The sequence below is a fragment of the Danio rerio genome, chromosome 10 (assembly GCF_049306965.1).
Source record: "Danio rerio strain Tuebingen ecotype United States chromosome 10, GRCz12tu, whole genome shotgun sequence".
Classification (NCBI taxonomy): domain Eukaryota; kingdom Metazoa; phylum Chordata; class Actinopteri; order Cypriniformes; family Danionidae; genus Danio; species Danio rerio.
The window spans coordinates 535001-557214 of NC_133185.1; the positions used below are offsets into that span (position 1 = coordinate 535001).

At 38.9% G+C, this 22214-nt stretch overlaps 2 protein-coding genes across 5 annotated transcripts in view; one reads left to right on the forward strand and one right to left on the reverse strand.

Annotated features, from left to right (window-relative positions):
* The window catches only part of mpzl1l (myelin protein zero-like 1 like), a 13620-nt gene extending 11624 nt beyond the window's left edge, over window positions 1-1996 (forward strand). The window contains exon 5 of one of the 2 annotated variants that reach the window (XM_005172572.6): window positions 1-1996. This exon is cut by the window's left edge and continues 1760 nt beyond it. The gene's annotated coding sequence lies outside the window, so the exon portion shown is untranslated. 2 annotated transcript variants of the gene reach the window in all.
* The window catches only part of klhl35 (kelch-like family member 35), a 103209-nt gene extending 83987 nt beyond the window's left edge, over window positions 1-19222 (reverse strand). Inside the window, exons 1-8 of one of the 3 annotated variants that reach the window (XM_694398.10) lie at window positions 19177-19222; window positions 16882-17248; window positions 16193-16686; window positions 13836-14020; window positions 12835-12953; window positions 11493-11681; window positions 10902-11090; window positions 7612-8549 (exon numbers count right to left, since the gene is read on the reverse strand). In XM_694398.10, the coding sequence (XP_699490.4) occupies window positions 8367-8549; window positions 10902-11090; window positions 11493-11681; window positions 12835-12953; window positions 13836-14020; window positions 16193-16686; window positions 16882-17229 (1707 nt within the window). In that variant the 5' untranslated portion in view covers window positions 17230-17248; window positions 19177-19222 and the 3' untranslated portion in view covers window positions 7612-8366. Of the gene's footprint in view, window positions 1-7611; window positions 8550-10901; window positions 11091-11492; window positions 11682-12224; window positions 12954-13835; window positions 14021-16192; window positions 16687-16881; window positions 17249-19176 lie in introns of those variants that run through there. The other 2 variants (XR_012386038.1, XR_012386037.1) reach the window with 2 other exon arrangements.
* Window positions 19223-22214: the final 2992 nt, after the last annotated feature.

Below are 22214 nucleotides of genomic sequence, written 5' to 3' on the forward strand. Positions count from 1 at the left end.
ATGCAAATATAGCACTACATAATCAAACATGTGTCTTGCACAGAGAAAATCAACCTGTTTAGGACCAAACTTTATTTTTTATAACATTTTTATGCTAATTACACGCTCATTATTGCAGTCTGCTGACAGCATTCACGCAGCGTTTTCTTTTTAAAGCTCATTTCAAGTTATTTAGTTGTAATTTTTAGTCATGTTTATGCCACACATGCTCTGTTCACATTGTGTTCTGCCTGTGCTGTGTGTTTTCCAGTGGTCAGTGTTGTGTGGTGCAGTGTGTGTGGTTTCACTCGTGTGTGTTTGGTTCAGACACACTTCATCAGCACAGAAGCGGCTGTCGAACCTGCGCATCCCTGTGTGTGTGTGTGTGTGTGTGTGTGTGTGTGTGTGTTTGTTTGCATGTTACTCACCTACTAACCACAGCTGATGCCAGAGGAACACTCCACCAGCTGCCAAAGCCAGGGTTAGCATAGCTAGCGTGTTAGCAGGACAGCACTAGCGTAGCTCATTAGCAAGTCTTCAGTGTTAGCTTAGCGGAGGATAACACACTCCAGCATTCCACTCTCACACACTGCTGAAAGACAGGAGATTCTGTCTCATTTCTAGCTCTAAATGTCCAACAAATCTTAAATCAAGAAGCATTTCTTACATGAGTAAAACATGTTTTTTTTCAGAAATAATGAGTCAAAATTAGGTGAGTTTTTCCTTGAAGGTTCCTTGAAATGAAAATAAAGTGTTTTATTCACGCTTAGAGGAAATACACCTGATATTAGCATGTAAAGCTTGTAGTTTGTTGCTTCCTACTGAATAGATTAACAATTCACGTCACCTCATACTTCAGCTTCTTATCAAATCTTCTGACCAATCAGATGCTCTCTAGTGTCTGACATACACCATTGGCTGTTTTTAAAAAGGGGAGGGGTTATGTCCAGTTGAGATTACGCCAAATATCAACTAAAGATGCACATTTCAGAGCACGGGACCTTTAAAGCAAGTAAAATAATCTGCTGATTAGCAAGCTTCATAATCTTTAGAGTTTTAAAAGCTGTCTTCCAGATATTGAAAGATATTAATGAATTTATTGAATTTATCAATGTATTTTTACCTCACGTTTTTTTTTCATCATTTCTCTGATGTGTTTTGTTTGTTTGTACACTGTAAAAAATTCTGTAATATTTATGGTAAAAAAATATTTAATTTAATTCATTTAACCATTAAAGCATCAGTAGGAACCAGTGCTGCATGATATTGAAAACATACATTGCGATATTATATATACATATATATATATTAGAGAGGGATGCTCAAAATAATCGATTAACCGAATGAAATGAAATTCAAACCAAAAACAGGTTTATTTTCCTAATTTCTGTCCCCATGAGCAGAATATTGAGCTTGATTAACAGAGAACTCACTTCCTTTAGACTCATCATTTCTGAAAATGGCACAATATTTGTGTTGCTTGTTTATAAATGCTTCTTGATTTAGGAATGTTTGGATATTTAGAGTAGAAGTGAGCAAAGTACTGCATGTTCAGCAGTGTGCTCTTACTCTCGTCCTCTTATATGTGCATTTCATGTGTCATAACTGAACTTTGACTTTGTTTTATGAATTGTGAAGCGCTGAACAGCAGCGTAACCCAAAGCATTCCTTTTATATTTTTATTATTATTATTATTATTGTTGTTGTTTTCTGATGCTGGACGTTTTTTGTTTTGTTTTTATCGGATGTTCCTGCATAGATGATGATTCTCATGTGTTTTATGGGGGATTCGCTGACACATTCCATGTTTGTGCTGTCTGTGGGTACTGGATTGATTTTGTCCTGCACTGTTTCTGATCTGTGTGTGTGTTTGTGTGTGTAAACTGGAAGACTTCTGGTGCCTTCATCGACTAATATCTCACACTTCTCTACTTCTCCATTTACTGGCCTTTTGTATATGAAAACAGCCGTATCTGTCTAATTTTATACATATATATAAATATATCAAGTCAACGGACCTGCCTGTTGTTTTCATTTGTTTGAGTGTTGAGGCCTGTCACGATAAGGACGTTTTGTTGTGCATTATATATTGATGAAGAAAATTGATGCGATAAGCATTATTATTGTCATTTTGACATCATTTTATGCCACTGATTATACACTACATGACAGAAGTCTTGTGCTGGATCTCAGTTGTGAGAGCAGCAGATCATAACTGGGCTTCTAGTTGATCATAAAGTGTCAGAAGGTGGATTTCTCTGCTGGGCCATCTGCTGATCTGCATCCTGATCATCACCAATACTGCAGAAGACCTACTGGAACCAGCATGGACCAAGATTCTCAGAGAAATCAGTCAAGCTTGGTGAAGGAGACATCATGGTTTGGGGTTCATTCAGTATGGGGGCGTGCGAGAGATCTGCAACATCAACAGCCTGAGGTATCAAGACATCTGTGCTGCCCATTACATTACAAACCACAGGAGAGGACAATTCTCCAGCAGGACAGCGCTCCTTTACTTCAGCCTCCAGGGTGTTTATAGTGGCTTAGGAGTCGTCTGATTGGTCAATCATGTATTGGATAATGCAGGACCGGCTGTGATCAATCATAAGCACCTGATCCTCTCGACATCAGTTTATGAATAAACTTCACCTAACATCATGTCTGGAAGTGTCGTGCTTCTGCTGAAGTGTATCTTGTCATCGTAGACTAGATTTATGTTTTACTAGATTTACACAACTTCAGCTGGTGTGAGCACTTCCCTATATATACCCTCCGGCGAGGACATGTTTAACATATAGAGCATATTTCAGGTGTACAGGTGATGCAGGTTTTTATTTTGATGTTTGTACTCTTGTATTGGAGTCTGGCATGCGGCACCATTTCAGCACGGCCTGTAAACAGCCACAGAATGAATTATCAATCAGTACTTCAGCATGTCGGTGGCTACAGTTAGTAAATGTTGAATAATAAACAATGAACGACAGCAAATAGGTGCTGTAGAATGTCTCATGTTATTAAGGGGCTGCACGGTGGCTCAGTGGTCAGCACTGTGGCCTCACAGTAAGAAGGTCTCTAGTTTGAGTCCTGGCTGGCTCAGTTGGTGTTTCTGTGTGGAGTTTGCATGTTCTCCCCGTGTTGGTGTGGGTTTCCTCCGGGTGCTCTGGTTTGCCCCACAGTCCAAACCCATGCGCTATAGGGGAACTGATCAACTACACTGACTGTAGTGTGTGTGAATGAGTGTGTATGGAAGTTTTCCAGTACTGGGTTGCAGCTGGAAGGGCATCCGCTGTGTAAAACATATGCTGGAATAGTTGGCGGTTCAATCCACTGCGGCGACCCCTGATAAATAAAGTGAATGAAAATGAATGAATTGGTGTAATGAACGCAGTATGGTAACTAGTTTCAGGTTTAACATGTGCATGTTGAACTCTGTTATGAACTGAACATCAAATACATTTGATTATGCTAAATCTGAATATTCTTTAACATTACTCCAGATGTTTAAGCAATAAATAATCAAGCACAGTGTTTTGAAGTGCTCACGATATTAATATTTGTGCGTGTTTATTATCATAATGTATTGGATATGGTTATGAAAGTCTAGTGTGTGTTTGTGTGCATGTTGTGTGTGTGTGTGGGTATAATAAGCTCTTCTTCTTCTGAACTGTAGGAGTGTTTTGTGTTTGTTTCTGTGTGAAATGACCCGTCGTATCAGATTTGCTTTAAATACAGTCTCCTGATTCTGTGGAGATTCACCTAGACATGACAAGCGTCTGCACGCCACGGCGGCTATAGTGTTCAGAGTGGGGGGGTGAAGACTCTTATCTGAGCTGGACGAGACGCGCTGGTTTAATGAGAGCACTCATTCTGGGCCGCATTCCTCAGAAGTGCTGCTGTAATCTGAGCTGCGTCACGGTCAAGGAAACACTTGTTCAGATGAAAAATGCCAGAGCTTTTTTTATTTACAGTCTTTCTCTGGAAATCTGCTGATCTGTTTGACCGGACACAAACAAAGACGTGTGTCTCGTGTACATTCAACAACACAGAAGCGTCTGCTAACATGCTGACTTCATGTCCTACTTCAAATCTGACTTATTATAGGGTCAGACACCATCTGCTGAGATTTTTTGCTATTACTGCGGAGAAGATTTCTGTGGAATGATTTTGGCAATATCACAACTAAAAACTTAATAGATTAAATAAAAAATAAAAAATGCTTTTATAACGTTTATTTATGTTTACAAAGCAAATCCAATTAGATGAGATCCATGTATTTGGTAAACAAAGCAAGTCTCTCATATAATATCTCTACTAAAAGACTGAACATATTACTGTACACACTGCATTGTCAATAAATCATATCAACATTCCATATTAGTCAATAATATTACTGAAATTAACTTAAAAACTGAATTAATATAAATTTACTCACGTTTACACAAGTAAATAAATGCACTCACTGATGGGCTGGAAATCTGCAGATTTCTGGGCCTGCTTATAAGTTAATCTTTCAGTATTGCCCCTGAGAATATTCCTGAGCTCATTAATATACACCAACCCGTGAGATCTCTTCGCTCTTAGAATCGACTGGGATTTGCTAGTTCTACGATCACGCTTGAAATGTGGAGGTGATGGAGCTCTTTCAGTAGCAGCTCCAAGACTTTGGAACGATCTTCCACTCTCCTTAAGAACAGCTCCAGCTTCTGAGTCGTTTCAGAGGTCACTGAAAACAGGTATTTTCTTTAGCTTTTAATCGTGTGTTGAGAGTTTATGTACTTTGGTTGCTTGTATATTTGCATGTGTTATGTGTTGTTATGCACAGCACACTGGTACTCATTGTGGTTGGTAGACAGTGCTCTAGAAATAAACTGAGTTGGGTTAATTAAAACATTATTATTTTGTTTCAAACATGCCTTCTGTGTACAGCTGTGGTCTAACACTGTTTCAATTCTCAAGTTTAATGCGTATAGAGGATGAAGTAGAATCAGGAGTTTGCTCTCTCAGAATGAAGTCTGGCAGGTTCATCAGCACTGGTTTATTCTAAATAAACAGAAAAATAAATCAAAACATTGCCATAATATTTTATTAATCCTTTAATTAAAGGCAAAGCTGACTGAAACGAAACCAGCTGATGGAGTATACACTAACCTGCGCATTATTCATAATCTAGACCAGGGGTGTTCAAACTCAGTAGTGCTGGTGTCCTGCGTAGTTGAGCTCCATCTCTCTTCAACACGCCTCCCTGGAAGTTTAGAAGACCTAAGAAGAGCTTGATTAGCTGGTTCAGGTGTGTTTAATTGGGGTTGGAACTAAAATCTGCAGGACACCGGCCCTCTACACTCTCAGAAATAACAACACAATATCGCGGCAGTTCGTAACTTTTTGATTTAGTGGCTATTTCTTATGAATTCATACGATCTAATTCGTACATTTTAGTATGATTTGCTTTTCCCCCAATGACGGTTGGGTTTAGGGGTGGGGTTAGGTGCCCCGCCTCCTTTTTAAACTCGTACAATTTCGCACAACTGAATTTGTATGAATTAGCCACTAAACTGGCAAAACGTTTTCTTGTGAGATCAGGCTGGAAATAAAGGGATACGTGAGCTCACTGGGGTGCTTCCTTTTCAAAAGCTACACATTTGTACTTAAAGGGTCCATATTGGTACCTCAGAAGTATATTGTAGTAAATGTTAAGAAGAACTCTTTTGTACTTTTTAGGTACTAATATGCACCCTCCAGGTGTTAAGATGGACCTTTTAGGTACAAATTTGTACCTTTTGAAAAAATACCACCCCAGTGACAGCTCACGTACCAAGTTTAGACACCCTGCTCTAGACAGTCTTTTTTACTGAATTTGTGGCCTAAAATAACTGATTTTGTTGCATTTTTTTCTCGAATTTTGCAGCAATATTTGAGACATTATTTTGTGTTGATTTACTGTAAAAAAAATCTATATATACCACAGAAAAAAGACTTAATTATATATATATATATATATATATATATATATATATATATATATATATATATATATATATATATATATATATATATATATATATATATATATATATACACATACATATATTTATTAATCCTAAACCCAGACATTGTGTTCTGTAACTTACAACAATAAGACTTAATTTCAATATTTTATATGCAACCAAATAACAATTAAACTCATTAAGATATTAACAATCAAACAAATAAAAAGTAATGAAGTAAATTTAAAGTGTCTACAAGTTTCTTTCACAGGAATCTTTCTTTTTCATATCTTGTAGAAATTGGTCAACATTAGAGAATGCCAACCATGCATGAAGTCATAAACATAAGCATGCAAACAATGACTTATATTGACAGCATGTCAACAGTACATCAGGGAAAAATGCAACCAAATGCATTAATCATATGCAGCACTATCGCTGAAGGACAGGCGTCTTTATGTAAAAGATCTTGTTTCCGTAAATCTGTATAAATTGTGCATTTCACAGACTCAATTCACAACAGTCTGAAGATCAAAATCCTCTGAATCACTGCACCACAATCCTTATAATCCTTATAATCTTTAAAAAGTGGGTTATATCTGATATCTGCATTTAGACGTATTGACCCAGAATATAAGTGCTCTGTCTGAGTGTTTTTTGCTTCTGTTCACAGAGTTTAATCAAGTTTTTCCTGGTTCGTTCATGTACACAGCATCCTAAAGCCCTGTTTGGTGGTGTTTTTTCTCTCTCAACACTGCTTAAAGCATAGATTTTAATAAGTTGTTTCTGACAGAAAAGTTCCCATTTGGCCGTCATCTTCAATCTTTTTTTGACCAGTAAGTTTCTGGATGTTGTTTCTATCTACTGTAGATGGTGTGCTTATTAGATCAAACCAGTTCATGTTATGTATACCACAGTTTTATATTGTTTACAGGATGTTGCTTTCTCTCTCTTTCATTTGGTTTCATGTCCTGCTTGAATGAATTAACCTGTGCAACATGACACAATACTTAATCTGTGTTCCTGTATTCGAGATCTAAAGGGTTAGTTCTCCTGAAAATTCTCCTCATGTCATTCCAATGCCCGAGAGCTTCCTTCATCACACAAATCAAGATGTTTTAGATGAAACCTGAGAGCTCCTCATCCTCTATAAAGTTGATGTCATGCATTGCTGATTTCCAGTCTGTATGACTTGCATTGACAGATGAAACCTGCTCTACCTGCTTACACTAGATGCAAACGCACATTAGATTTATACTGTTTACTTTCACATGTGAGAAGTGTCTGAGTAGCTGAATCATCTGCTCTTTCAATAAATAACAAAGACTATATTACATGCTGTCCCAGCAGCTTCTGATTTGGGGTTGTATATCTATAACCAAAACTACATCTCTATCAGTGGATGATAACTATAACCAAAACTATAACTAGTGCACACATGTGTGTCATGCAGTGTAAATACAGCTCAAAGTTGTCAGCTTTATTCGCCAGAGCAACAGGAATTGGAGATGTGTGAGTGAATGAACAGCGAGTTCTCATCTCAAGTGCCCTTCAGCAACACAACAATAGAAGAACAACAGTAGTGTGTAAACGTCCCCACTGGGTGAAAACATTTCTTCACTTATTAATGAGCACTGGACATCTTAAATGTGGATGCCTTTATAACTTTATTCTTGTCATAGTTGAACATTGTATCAATACATTATTACCCTTTACTGAATCACCTTTCAGGACATAAACAGTAAAAACAAAAAGACACGGGTCTTGAATTTAAGTGCTGATGTTCCTGGTCATGATGAATATTCCTGTTTCATCTCATTTTACAGACAAACAAGACTTTCTAAAGCATCTTCAGTCCATTATTCAGACAGTCATGATCAGAGTAGATGACAGATTTCACATTATGTGTGCAGTGCGTGTGTTATTATCATAATACAGCAGATCTTCAAGACTCCAGTAACACAATATAACATTTACATACAAGAGTAAAAACATCTTCACAGTATAAAATCATTCACATTTGCATTGGGGATTTCCCACAGTGAGGTTACAGTGAATAAATAAAGCCCTCGATTGATTGATTGATTGTACAGATAAATCACGACATTATTAACAGTAGTAGTGATGTGACGGTAACCAGTGTTCGGGCTAATGCATTACAAGTAACGCAGAGCAGAGTAACGCAAAAGTAACGCAACGCATCACTTATAAGAGTAACTAAATAATGCAACTAGCTGCTTGTTTGGAGAGTAACTCAATAATGTAACGCATTACTTTCAGAAGTACCTTTCCCCAGCACTGCTTGTCATGATGTGCATTCAGAGCGGTGTGTGGTGATGCTGCAGAAACAGTACAGCGCTTCAGTGTGTGCAGTATTGTCGTGTTTGCAGTGTTGTTGTGTGTTCAGAGTCGCTGCAGGACGCTCACGCAGCCGTGATAACTGACACAGCGGGTCATCGGTGTCTCCTCCGTCACTTTACCACTGAGCGGATCAAAACTCCACGACTGATTCACAGCAGTAGCCTCATCAGTACGACCACCGACCACATAAACCTTCCCCGCACACACCGTCAGACCACAGCCCTCCTGAAACACACACACAGAGGATCAGTGCACTGTAACTGACCAAAACAATAACTATAACGAACGATATCTATAACCAAAACTGTAACTGTATCAGTGGACGATAACTATAACGAAAACTATAACAGGTGACGATAACTATAAACAAAACAATAACTATATCAGGTGATGATAACTATAAACAAAACTATAATTATATTAGTCGACAATAACTATAACGATAACTATAACTACATCAGTGGACGATAACTATAAACAAAACAATAACTATATCAGTGGACGATAACTAAACAAAACTATATATCAGTGGACGATAACTATAAACAAAACTATAACTATATTAGTCGACAATAACTATAACGAAAACTATAACTATATCAGTGGACGATAACTATAAACAAAACAATAACTATATCAATCAACGATAACTGTAACTATATCAGTGGACGATAACTATATCAAAAACTATAACTATATCAGGTGACGATAACTTTAAACAAAACAATTACTATATCAGTCAACGATAACTATAACAAAAACTATAACTATATCAGTGGACGATAACTATAAACAAAAACTATAACTATATCAGTGGACGATAACTATAACGAAAACTATAACTATATCAGTGGACGATAACTATAAACAAAACAATAACTATATCAGTGGGCGATAACTACATCAGGTGACGATAACTATAAACAAAACAATAACTACAGCAGTCAACGAAAACTATAACTATATCAGTGGACGATAACTATAACGAAAACTATAACTATATCAGTGGACGATAACTATAAACAAAAACTATAACTATATCAGTGGACGATAACTATAACGAAAACTATAACTATATCAGTGGACGATAACTATAAACAAAACAATAACTATATCAGTGGACGATAACTATAACGAAAACTATAACTATATCAGTGGACGATAACTATAAACAAAAACTATAACTATATCAGTGGACGATAACTATAACGAAAACTATAACTATATCAGTGGACGATAACTATAAACAAAACAATAACTATATCAGTGGGCGATAACTACATCAGGTGACGATAACTATAAACAAAACAATAACTACAGCAGTCAACGAAAACTATAACTATATCAGTGGACGATAACTATAACGAAAACTATAACTATATCAGTGGACGATAACTATAAACAAAAACTATAACTATATCAGTGGACGATAACTATAACGAAAACTATAACTATATCAGTGGACGATAACTATAAACAAAACAATAACTATATCAGTGGACGATAACTATAACGAAAACTATAACTATATCAGTGGACGATAACTATAAACAAAACAATAACTATATCAGTGGGCGATAACTACATCAGGTGACGATAACTATAAACAAAACAATAACTACAGCAGTCAACGAAAACTATAACTATATCAGTGGACAATAACTATAACGAAAACTATAACTATATCAGTGGACGATAACTATAACGAAAACTATAACTATATCAGTGGACGATAACTATAAACAAAAACTATAACTATATCAGTGGACGATAACTATAACGAAAACTATAACTATATCAGTGGACGATAACTATAAACAAAAACTATAACTATATCAGTGGACGATAACTATAACGAAAACTATAACTATATCAGTGGACGATAACTATAAACAAAAACTATAACTATATCAGTGGACGATAACTATAACGAAAACTATAACTATATCAGTGGACGATAACTATAAACAAAACAATAACTATATCAGTGGGCGATAACTACATCAGGTGACGATAACTATAAACAAAACAATAACTACAGCAGTCAACGAAAACTATAACTATATCAGTGGACGATAACTATAACGAAAACTATAACTATATCAGTGGACGATAACTATAAACAAAAACTATAACTATATCAGTGGACGATAACTATAACGAAAACTATAACTATATCAGTGGACGATAACTATAAACAAAACAATAACTATATCAGTGGACGATAACTATAACGAAAACTATAACTATATCAGTGGACGATAACTATAAACAAAACAATAACTACATCAGGTGACGATAACTATAAACAAAACAATAACTACAGCAGTCAACGAAAACTATAACTATATCAGTGGACAATAACTATAACGAAAACTATAACTATATCAGTGGACGATAACTATAACGAAAACTATAACTATATCAGTGGGCGATAATTTTAAAGATTTAATAATGGTAAAGAGTAAGAGTGGTTAGCTGATTGTGTATATATAGAATTTTTGTGTATATAGTGTGTTTGTGTATATAGTGTGTGTGTGTATAGTGTGTTTGTGTATATAGTGTGTGTGTGCGCACCACTCTGACGGGCAGTTTGGCAGCAGGACTCCAGCAGTCTTTACTGGGTGTGTAACAGTAGATGTGCTCCATCAATCCTCCAGCCACGTAGATAGAGCCGTTGAGCGAGACTGCACTGATGGAGCGATGAGAGAACGGGCATGGAGACACGGATGACCAGCTGTCAGTCAGAGGGTCATAACACTGCACCTGTGACACACACACACACACACACACACACACACACACACACACACACACACACACACAGGATTCAGCTCATCGGCAAGCATATAACACACAGTATAGCACTGGAGATCCCTGAAGAAGAGCTTTTACTTGAATGAGTTTACCAACTATGACCACATCAACACTGAGAAACAGAGATGTGCTCCTTCTAAACTGTGCATGTGAATAGGTGAAGGGAAACGACTAAAGTTGTGAACGAACCCTTACCAAAGACTATAGAATACACTGAAACAGACTCTCCCCTTACTGCCTGCAGCAGAGACAGAGACGGACGCTTCACTGCAGCATCTGGCTTCTCTCAGAGGAGAGTGTGTGGTTTGGGTGGGATTATTAGTTAACTAGTGAATTAGTTGTTAGTCTGACCTGGTTAGTGTTGGCGTGGTCGCTGATGGCTCCTCCGATGACGTAGAGTTTCCCACAGCAGCTGGCCAGAGCGGCTGAACTGACCGGCAGCGGGAGCTCCGACACGCTGATCCAGCTGTTCTCATGAGGACTGTAGCGCTCCACGGTGGACACACGCTCACGACCGTTATACCCGCCCACCACATACAGCTGCACACACACACACACACACACACACACACACACACACACACACACACACACACACACACACACACACACACACACACACACACACACACACACACACACACACAAAATGGTGAATTTAGGAAATCAAAAATATAACTAACATTAGAGAACTGAAATAAAAAATAAACAAAACTCACAAACTAACAACAGCAGAATTTGCGGACGTTCTTTGGTAATTCTGTGCAGAATTTTGTAAATAATCTGCAGATTTATGCGGAATGATTTTGGGAGTATCGTAACTATAAACTTAATATTCATTCATTCATTTTCTTTTTAGCTTAGTCCCTTTAGAACCAGTGACGTTCTTGCTGTAAGGCGACAGTGCTAACCACTGGGCCACCCATCTAGGAAAGGAGGAGGAGTAGGGGTGGAAGGGGGGATTCTTCAAGATGAAGATGGCTGTGATATGGAGCTGAGGGTGTTTATAGTGGATTAGGAATCATCTGATTGGTCAATCATTAATTGGATAATGCAGCACCAGCTGTGATCAATCATAAGCACCTGATCCTCTCCACATCAGTTTATAAACTTCACTTATTGACGTAGAAGGAAGGGTGTGTGTGGAGCTGCCGATGCGATAAACAACAGCAACAGAGGGAACATGAAGACCCATCAAACCTGAGATCTCTCTCGTACCCACAAATTCCTGTGAATGGTGGAGGAAACCGTGTATAAACCACAGGCGCATGCTGCCATGACGTCCCTCCACTTCCACCTCATTATGTATTTTAAAGTTGGGCAAACTTCAAGCTAAAAGCAAGACGATTTGGTCCATTGTGGCTAGTGTGGCGCAGATGCTAGAACCCCCGTTTACAAATGGCTGACTTCACTAATTGTATGGCAAGTGTAAACACATGAATCAGATATGAGTCACAATTAAAAGAAGGCGGGCAAATCCTCCGATATAGGCGAATCAGAATTGGGCATAAAGACCTGACAGTGTAAACACGGCCTGAGTAACACAACGAGTCGCTTTTCTGGGGAGTAACTCGATATCGTGATGCATTACTTTCAGAATAAACTCTCCTCGATGCTGATTATAACCTTGACACACACACACACACACACACACACACACACACGCACACACAGCATCAGATCAGATCCTCACCTTCCCACACAGCGACACCATCTTGTGCCTCCAGCGGCCGCGGCTGAGCGCACACACACGCACCCACTGACCTAGAGATGACATGAAGCGCCAGACATCTGCACTGTTCAGCTGACCACCTGCACACACACACACACACACACACACACACTTCAGTGCTTCATTTACACACCTCATACACACATGGACACAATATATGCATCATTTACACTCCGGGTGCTCCGGCTTCCCCCACAGTCCAAACACACGTGCCACAGGGGAACTGATCAACTAAATTAGCTGTAGTTTATGGGTGTGTGGGTGTTTCCCAGTAGTGGGTTGCAACTGGCAGGACATCTGCTGTGTAAAACATATGCTGGAATAGTTGGTGGTTCATTCCTCTGTGGTGACTCCTGATTGAATAAATGGCACAAACCAAAAGTCTTTGTTTTATTGCTGTGCTAGCGTGTGTTATTCCCAGATAACCCCTGCTGAATAACACACACACTCTCCTCCAGGAACTGAGAGTCAGCGTCAGCGAGTGTGATCATATCTATAATCATCTGCTGTTATCACTGTCTGCAGATCTGTGGCCTGCTCAATACAGTATCCTTCAGTCAACACTGATACTCTCTTCATCATCATCATCATCACACTGAAACCTGTGAGACCAGATCAGCACACTCCAGCAGATCATATCAGGCACACAAACACACTCACAGCTCCTCTAGAACACACTCCTGAATATCTGCGTTTGTGTTCTGGAGAATAGAGCAGAACGCCACCGAGCAGGAAATAAAGAGAGAATGAAGACAGCAGGAGGAGCACAGCCTCTGATCTTCATCATCATCATCATCTGATAGGCCTCACTGGAATAATAACATGAGCAAACATTCCAGCCGATGCCCGAGCTGATAGAGTAAGAGGGAAGGTCAGCAGGAAACACACACACACACACTATCAAACATGCACACGCTCACACACAAAAACAAACACACACACACACACTCTCGGTCTCCTACCTGACAGATAGATGTCGTTCTGCAGTTCGCAGGCAGCAAACTCAGATTTGCAGTATCCGGGCACGGCGGCGGCCCCCTGCCACTGTCCTGAACACACGTTCAGCTTCTCCATGAAGGAGAGTCTGGAGAACCCGCTCTTATCACAGCCGCCGAACACGAAGATCATCTCTGCCCAGCCGGAGCGCCTGACACACACACACACATACACATACACACACACACACACACACACACGTAGAATTAATTTATATATATATATAAATACTCACTTTTGAGTAATCATTGTGAGAGAAGTTAATATAAATGTGTGTGTTTGTTTGTTGTAAACACACTGTGTGTTCTGCATCATTCACTCTGTGGGACAGTCATCCTCCACTGTTCCAACATTTGCATCGACACGTTTTCGATTTACTCTCAAAAATTCTTAATTCTGTGTTTGTTGTGAAGCCGGCATTAGTGTCATTATCGCCCTCTGTTGGCTCAGCGTGCACTTAACATGCATCACAGTGCATTTGAGACGGGTCTGGATGCAGACCTGGTGCAGATGCAAGCTGAGCTGCATCCATTGGTTTTTAAAGAGCTCACCTAAACCCCTCCCCTAACCCCACCCCTCACAGTGACGTCACTCACTCCACTGAGTGCACTGTGTCTGACATTGCATCGCTGAGTGATGCAGTCTCAGCTTGCATCATAAAGGCTGCATCCAGATACTGTTGTTGCATCTTCATCTGGACAGAGATGTTTTTAAAACCAAATTGGGCAAGCTCAGTTTATTGAGGTTGTTCTTGACGTACGAGCGGACTCGCGGACCCGCGGCTCTAGACTTCTGCTCTCATTCACTTCTATTGATTTCTAGATGTTAAAAACAGCTGGTTCTGCTGCTTGATGCTGCAAGCTGATATCTTATTATATTTTTCTACTGGTCATGTATAGTTACAGTACACATTAATCTAAAACTATATCATTTAAAGAGCAGAGAATGAATCTTGCATTTAGTTTTTTGATTACATTAAATAACAGAGCTGTGTCACTATAGATGTGTGTAAACATGCACACATCTATAGTGAAAGAATTTGATTGCTTTCCTAACTTTTTAATGCTCATTTTAGACAAAATTTGTTGTGTTTTAAAGAAAATCACCAAGACTGACATGTTCAGATATTATTATTATTGTTAATGTTATTATTATTCAGTCATTCATTCATTTATTTTCTTTCTTTATCAGCTTAGTCCCTTTATTAATCCGGGGTCGCCACAGCGGAATGAACCGCCAACTTATCCAGCAAATTTTTTTTTTTTGGAGAGGATGCCCCTCCAGCCGCAACCCATCTCTGGGAAACATTCAGACACACTCACTCAGTAGACAATTTAGCCTACCCAATTCACCTGTGGACTGTGGGGGAAACCGGAGCACCCGGAGGAAACCCACGTGAACACAGCGAGAACATGCAAACTCCACACAGAAACGCCAACTGAGCCGAGGCTCAAACCAGCGACCCTCTTGCTGTGAGGCGAACGCGCTACCCACTGCGCCACTGCTTTGTCCATTATTATTATTATTATTGATATTATTATTATTATTATTATTGTTAGATTATTATTTTTGTTATATTATTATTATTATTGTTGTTGTTGTTGTTGTCATATTGTTATTATTATTATTGTTGTTGTTGTCATCATTATTGTTATTGTTATTATTATTATTATTTTTTTTATTATTATTATTATTATTGTTGTTGTTGTCATCATTATTGTTATTATTATTATTTATATCATTATTATTATTATTGATATTATTATTATTATAATTATTGTTAAAATTATTATTATTGTTATTATTAATATTATTTTTGTTGTTAATATTATTTTTTTTTTTTGTTAATATTATTATTATCATTATGATTATTATTATTAATTATGTGTGTATGTCTGTTTAAACATACCCAAATCCCAGATTTTCACTTCACTTCAAATCGCGTGTACAGAATCAGTTTAGGAAACAACGTCTGTTTATCACTATGGAGCGCGTCTGACAATCACGCACCAAGACTTGCATAGCAGGGGTGAAGGCACGTGTAATGGAAAGGAAGGGAATCCCGTCGTTTATCCCATATTTATTTATTTATTTAATTATTATTATTATTTATTACCCTGGTGGTTCAGCATGGTTCGGGTATAGGAAGGATCGGCCCTTTAATGTTTATTGCCGCCCTTCTTAGAAAGATTGAAAACACAGGAGAAATACCTTTGCGGGATGGTAGCATGATAGAACGTTAAAATACAGGGATAAACGGGAGAGTTGACAGGTGTGGTGTGAATATGGCCCTTATCTAAAGGAGTAAAGGCTTTGGACTCACGGTCGGGGTGTGGTGCGCTTGGACTGCACCTCTCGGCCGTAAGCGTGGTACAGGCGCGCCTCCTGCAGCAGGTCTCTGAGCTCGGGCTGGTCCCGCACCATCTCGTCCGCCTCCAGAGTCCCGCAGAAGAAGGCCTGGTCCAGCAGAGGCAGGCGCAGGGGCTCCAGCAGCTCCCGCAGGTGTGCGCTCCTCTTGGCCGGCTGTTGGTGCACCCAGCGCAGCGCCGCCTCCACCAGCACCTCCTCCCGCACCTGCAGCCGCTCGCAGCACAGCACATCCAGCACCTGCTGCTTCTCCAGCTGAAGGAACTCCGGGTGCCGCAGGATCTGCTGGAGGTCCCGGTAAAGCAGCGTCTCACACTGCTCCTGCAGTGGCTGCAGACCGTATGCGTGAGCGAACGACATCAGGCCCAGACAGTTGCAGTGGCTGACGCGCTCCTGCAGGAACTGCACACATGCTTTATACAGCACCGGCACATCCAGACGATCCGCCGCCTGCAGACACACACACACACACACACACACACACACACACACACACACACACACACACACACACACACACACACACACACACACACACATATTCAGTAATGCAGTACTATTAAAGTTTGTTCTTATTAACACTGTTAATAATACAGTATTATTAAATAAACTATTAATCCAAATGATTGAATGATGAAGTTGCACCTGGAAGACGCTCTGCACATTCTCCTCGTCCAGCGTCAGTCTGCCCTCATACATGAAGTCCAGCAGTTTCTCCATGGCGGCTCTGGAGACGTCCTGCAGGGTGACCGCGGCCTGCCGGCTCTCTGTGAAGTGGCTGCCGAACATGGTCCGGAAGAATCCGCTGCTGGCGCAGAGCGTGGCGCGGTGACAGGGGAACTCACAGCCGTCCACCAGCAGAACCACATCAGTGAAGGTGCCGCTGCGTCTGTAGGAGTTCAGCACCTGCAGGATGTGCTCAGCGTGACACGAGCCCGAGCAGAAGCTGACATTTGACCGGTCCATCAGTTCACCACTGCTGCCGAAACCCATCCTGGAGCACAGAGAAACACTGCGGACACACACACACACACACACACACACACACACACACACACACACACACACACACACACACACACACACACACACACACAATCATCATCAACTCTGACCATCACAGCTTGAAGGTCTCTGGTTTGAGTCTCGGCTGGGTCAGTTGGTGTTTCTGTGTGGAGTTTGCATGTTCTCCTCGTGTTGGTGTGGGTTTCCTCCGGGTGCTCCGGTTTCCCCCACAGTCCAAACACATGCGCTATAGGGGAACTGATCAACTACACTGGCCGTAGTGTATGAGTGTGAATGAGTGTGTATGGGTGTTTTCCAGTACTGGGTTGCAGCTGGAAGGGCATCCGCTGTGTAAAACATATGCAGGAATAGTTGGCGGTTCATTCTGCTGTGGTGACCCCTGATAAATAAGGGACTAAGCTGAAGGGAAATGAATGAATGACAATGGAAAGATTTCTGCATGCACTGTGTTTCCTTTGACCTATACTGATGCACTTTTGGGAACATCACACATGCAAATGCTTAATGGGAACGCCAAGATGTGCATAAAGCCTGGTGATGCACATAAAAACCTCTGACTTGTAATGGAGTCGGATAAACTTTTTCACTGGCATAGAACTAATTGACATTCTCATATTCAATGTAAAGTGTAAAATGTAATTATATATGCACGTTTTAAATGACTCCAGTATGTTTTCCTTAAAAAATCAATCAATCACAGTGAGCAATGCTGGCAGAGCAGCAGTGGTATCCTTTATTTTCACACATCTATAACCTGCTTATATTTTACGCCAATGCTATTACTCTACAGCCCCAATTCCTAAACAGGTTGAGACATTTTGTAGAAAGCAGTAAGATCGCGAATGCTCAGATGATTTCTTTATTACTGCACTTTTTCCAATCCTGTTTGAGTCTCTCTCATGTTGAACACAAAAGAAGATTTTCCGAAGAAAGCTGGAAACCGGTAACCATTGACTTCCATAGTATTTGTTTTTCCTACTGCAGAAGTGGATGCTCACGGTTTCCAGCTGTTTTCAGAATATCTTCTATTGTGTTCAACAGAATAACAGAAACACACACAGGTTTATTAAAGATGGTCAGTTTTTGGTGAACTGCCCCTTTAATTAACGAAAGTACAAAGACGATACTTTAAAGAGTTATGCAAGGTTAACTGTATTTTGTAAATGTAAACAAGTTCAGATCTTGGCGGCTACAACACAATCTAAAGGATGACACAGAGGCGTGTTTTACTCCAGTTAAACTATTTAAATAACAATGTTCAGTCATCTGGAAACGGAGGATATTAATCATTCATTCATTTTCTTTTCAGCATAGTGCCTTTAATGAGGGACAGCAGCGATGAATTTAGGAATGAACCGCCAACTTATCCAGCACATGTTCTTTGCAGTTTCCAGCAACAACCCATCACTGGGAAACACCTGTACACTCTCATTCACACTCATACACTACAGTCAGTTTAGCCAACCCAATTCTCCTGAACCTCATGTGTTTGGACTGTGGGACATTTATTTGTACTTTTGCCAATTAAATACAAGTTAAAGAGAATTTTTTAAAAAATTATTTCATTTTATTTCACTTTATTTCATTGCATTGTGAAGCAATTGTTTGAAGTTGGGGTTGTACTACTCCTAATACTACTGCTGTGTTTACTGCTGAACTACACAATACAAAACTGAAGAGGCTGCTTTAAATATTTGACAAAAGCAGGAAGAGGAAAATAAGATTATTATTAGTTCTGCAATCACATTAATAGATCAAACTGACTGCACATGTTCACACAGAACAATTTCACCTCATTTCCTTCACTCAGATATTCAGTTTATTCACAACAGTCCTGAATAAAACTGATGAACACATCTCTGCATCTATATGAGATCATTATTATTATTATTATAATTGAATATCTCCACTCACCTGTTTGTAGAATGATGAACGTCCTCAGATCAGCACAGCACGGTCTGACCGCCTTCACGCATGTAAGTGCTCTTTATAGGGTAGGAGGCGGGGCTTCAGTGTAATGTGGGCGGGGCTCCAGCGCGTCATCTCCTCTGTTCGCATGAACTCCGCTTCCCTGTCTCCCGAGTTCTCTTATATTTGATTGTGTCAATCCTGTGAATTCCTTTAGTCTAAAATACATATTTTTTTATTATAATAACCCCCTGGAACACATCATGAATTGCGTTATCTTATATGGCAAAATTTTCATTCACACAAACTGAAATTTGCAAAAAATTGCCCATGCGTTGCTCATTTTGGAATATAAATCTCTCCTAAAATCACTTCATCTTATTAAAAATAAAAAAACCTAAGATTCCTGAGATATTATGCAGATGTATTTAAGGAAGATCCTCGATTTTAGTTGCTTTCATTATGGTTGTTTGTTTAACTGTAGTTGGAATTTGATTAATCTGTTTAATTTTGTTTGTTTAATTTAGTATTTTTAGTATTATTATTTTATTATTGATAATTACTATAATGGCTGCACGGAGGCGCAGTGGGTAGCACAAGCCTGGTTTGAGCCTCGGCTGGGTCAGTTGGTGTTTCTGTGTGGAGTTTGCATGTTCTCCCCGTGTTGGTGTGGGTTTCCTCCAGGTGCTCCGGTTTCCCCCACAGTCCAAACACATGCGCTATAGGGGAACTGATCAACTACACTGGCCGTAGTGTGGAATGTAGAGTGTGCGTGTGTGGCTGTTTCCCAGTGATGGGTTACACCTGGAAGGGCATCCGCTGTGTAAAAGATATGCTGGAATAGTTAGCGGTTCATTCCGCTGTGGTGACCCCTGATTAATAAAGGGACTAAGCTGAAAATAAAATGAATAAATGCAGTAATTCTTATTATTTAAAAAATTCCTTTCGGTCTATTGATGTTATTTGTATGAGATTTAATATATATTTTTCTTATGACTTTCTTTTTCATTGACCTTTTTAAAGATCTGTCTGCGATCCCTTGGACTTTGTGCTGATGTTCTTGTATTGCCAGTTCCAGCAATGATAATAATAGAAGCTTTCCTTCCCTGTGTACTGCGCACAGTTTCAGTAATATGCACAAATTAAACAGAGATCTTGCTCAAATAAGCAGAACAGCACCAGTGACAGTGGTAAATGAAGACAGAAGTTATTAACGTTGTTTTACAAAATATACTCTAGAAGAGAAGCGATAATATAAAATACACGCAGAAATGTAAATCCTGTCGTCATTTCCTCATGCCCATTCTGCAAACCTGTTTCCTTCATCTGTTGCACAGAAAACAAGATATACTGGAAAATGCTGGATAAAACAGCCACTGACTTCCACAGAATGTTTCTGGTTTGTTTTTTCCAACACACATCAGTTTATCTTGCTTTGTGTTCAACAGAAAAAACAAACTCATGCCAGTGATAAAGCCACAGCTTTGATCATATATTACTTTATACTTTATAACATTTATTTGCTGTTTTGTTTTGTTTTGTACGTCATTTTACATCATTTATTTGATTGTTATGAACGCTGGAATAGTTGGTGGTTCATTCCACTGTGGTGACCCCTGATAACTAAAGGGGCTTCGCTAAAGAAAATGAATGAATGAGATAGCAGATATTAAAATTAAATAACAAACATATTTGTAATAATCTTAAAAAACAAAATGAAAGTATTCTGTAATAGAGAATATTGACTGGAGATGAACTTTGTTATTTCCCTTTAAATACTGTGTGAATGATAAAATAATAAAAACTTCACTTCAAAATCCTGCATACAATTTCCCCAGCCAGAGCTTTATTATCAGGACACATTGATATGGGTGATATCTGTTGCTTCTGTAAGTGCACAGAGACAGACTTCTTAATGTAAAGTTGTAAACAATTTCTGGGTGGATTTAACAAAATATGTCCTTAAAGTGACAAAACTATTGTTTGTTTTACAATGAAAGATATTATATATATATATTACACAACCAAATCCAATAAAGATCTGGAATTTATCAGGAAAATTTCACCTGCATAAATCAGAATTTGCCAGATCATCTCACATCAGATCCATTTTATTGTATTGATTTTGATTTCCTTATTCGTTCTGTGAAACTTGAAAAGCAAAACACTGAGAAATGTATTAACTATTATAACTATTTTTGTTATTCCCCTGACAGTCTTTAACATCACTGAATGTATAAACACTGTACGCTATGATCTGTTGATTTCATTAATGTATCTTTGCTGTTGTTTGTATACATCTATCTTCATATTAAAGGCCAATCAGAGACAAAACCAAGTCATTTATAGTCATTTAAAATCTACAGGTGTTCCTGCTCTGCAATATTTGCTCAGCTTGACTTTATTTACTAATTCCATATATGACTGTCTGCTATTATTTTCTGTATCATTTAGCAGCCACTTATTCCACTAAAATCCAGCTGAGATCTGATGATGTCCACTAGATGGAGACAGTGTGCCTTGAATTCCTTATATTGAAGGGATCAAGTGCGCGTGTGCGCGTGCCTGTGCGGGTGTGTGTTAAATTAAACGCAAGTTAATGTGAAGTTTTGAAAGCTGAAGGAGCTGTTCTCTACAGGTTATTTGGATCATGAATTATCAAATGCTTTTTAAATGTAACTGATGTTTTAGTGGTTTTTAGTTAAAATAGTTATTATTATTATTTATTAATATTATTGTTATTGTTTGGTGTAATAGAAACATTTTTCATTCAGATCCGACAATAGCTTTTCACCTAACTGCAGCAGATGCCCGCTAGATGGAGACAGGGGAGCGTGAGAAGACCATCAACAACAGTGTCTTTAGATGGAAAACTACATTACCACATACACATGCTGCAGTCATCTATAGCAATACTCTATTGTTTTCTAATCACAGCCTACTACAGGACACATAGCGCATATATATATATATATATATATATATATATATATATATATATATATATATATATATATATATATATATATATATATATATATATA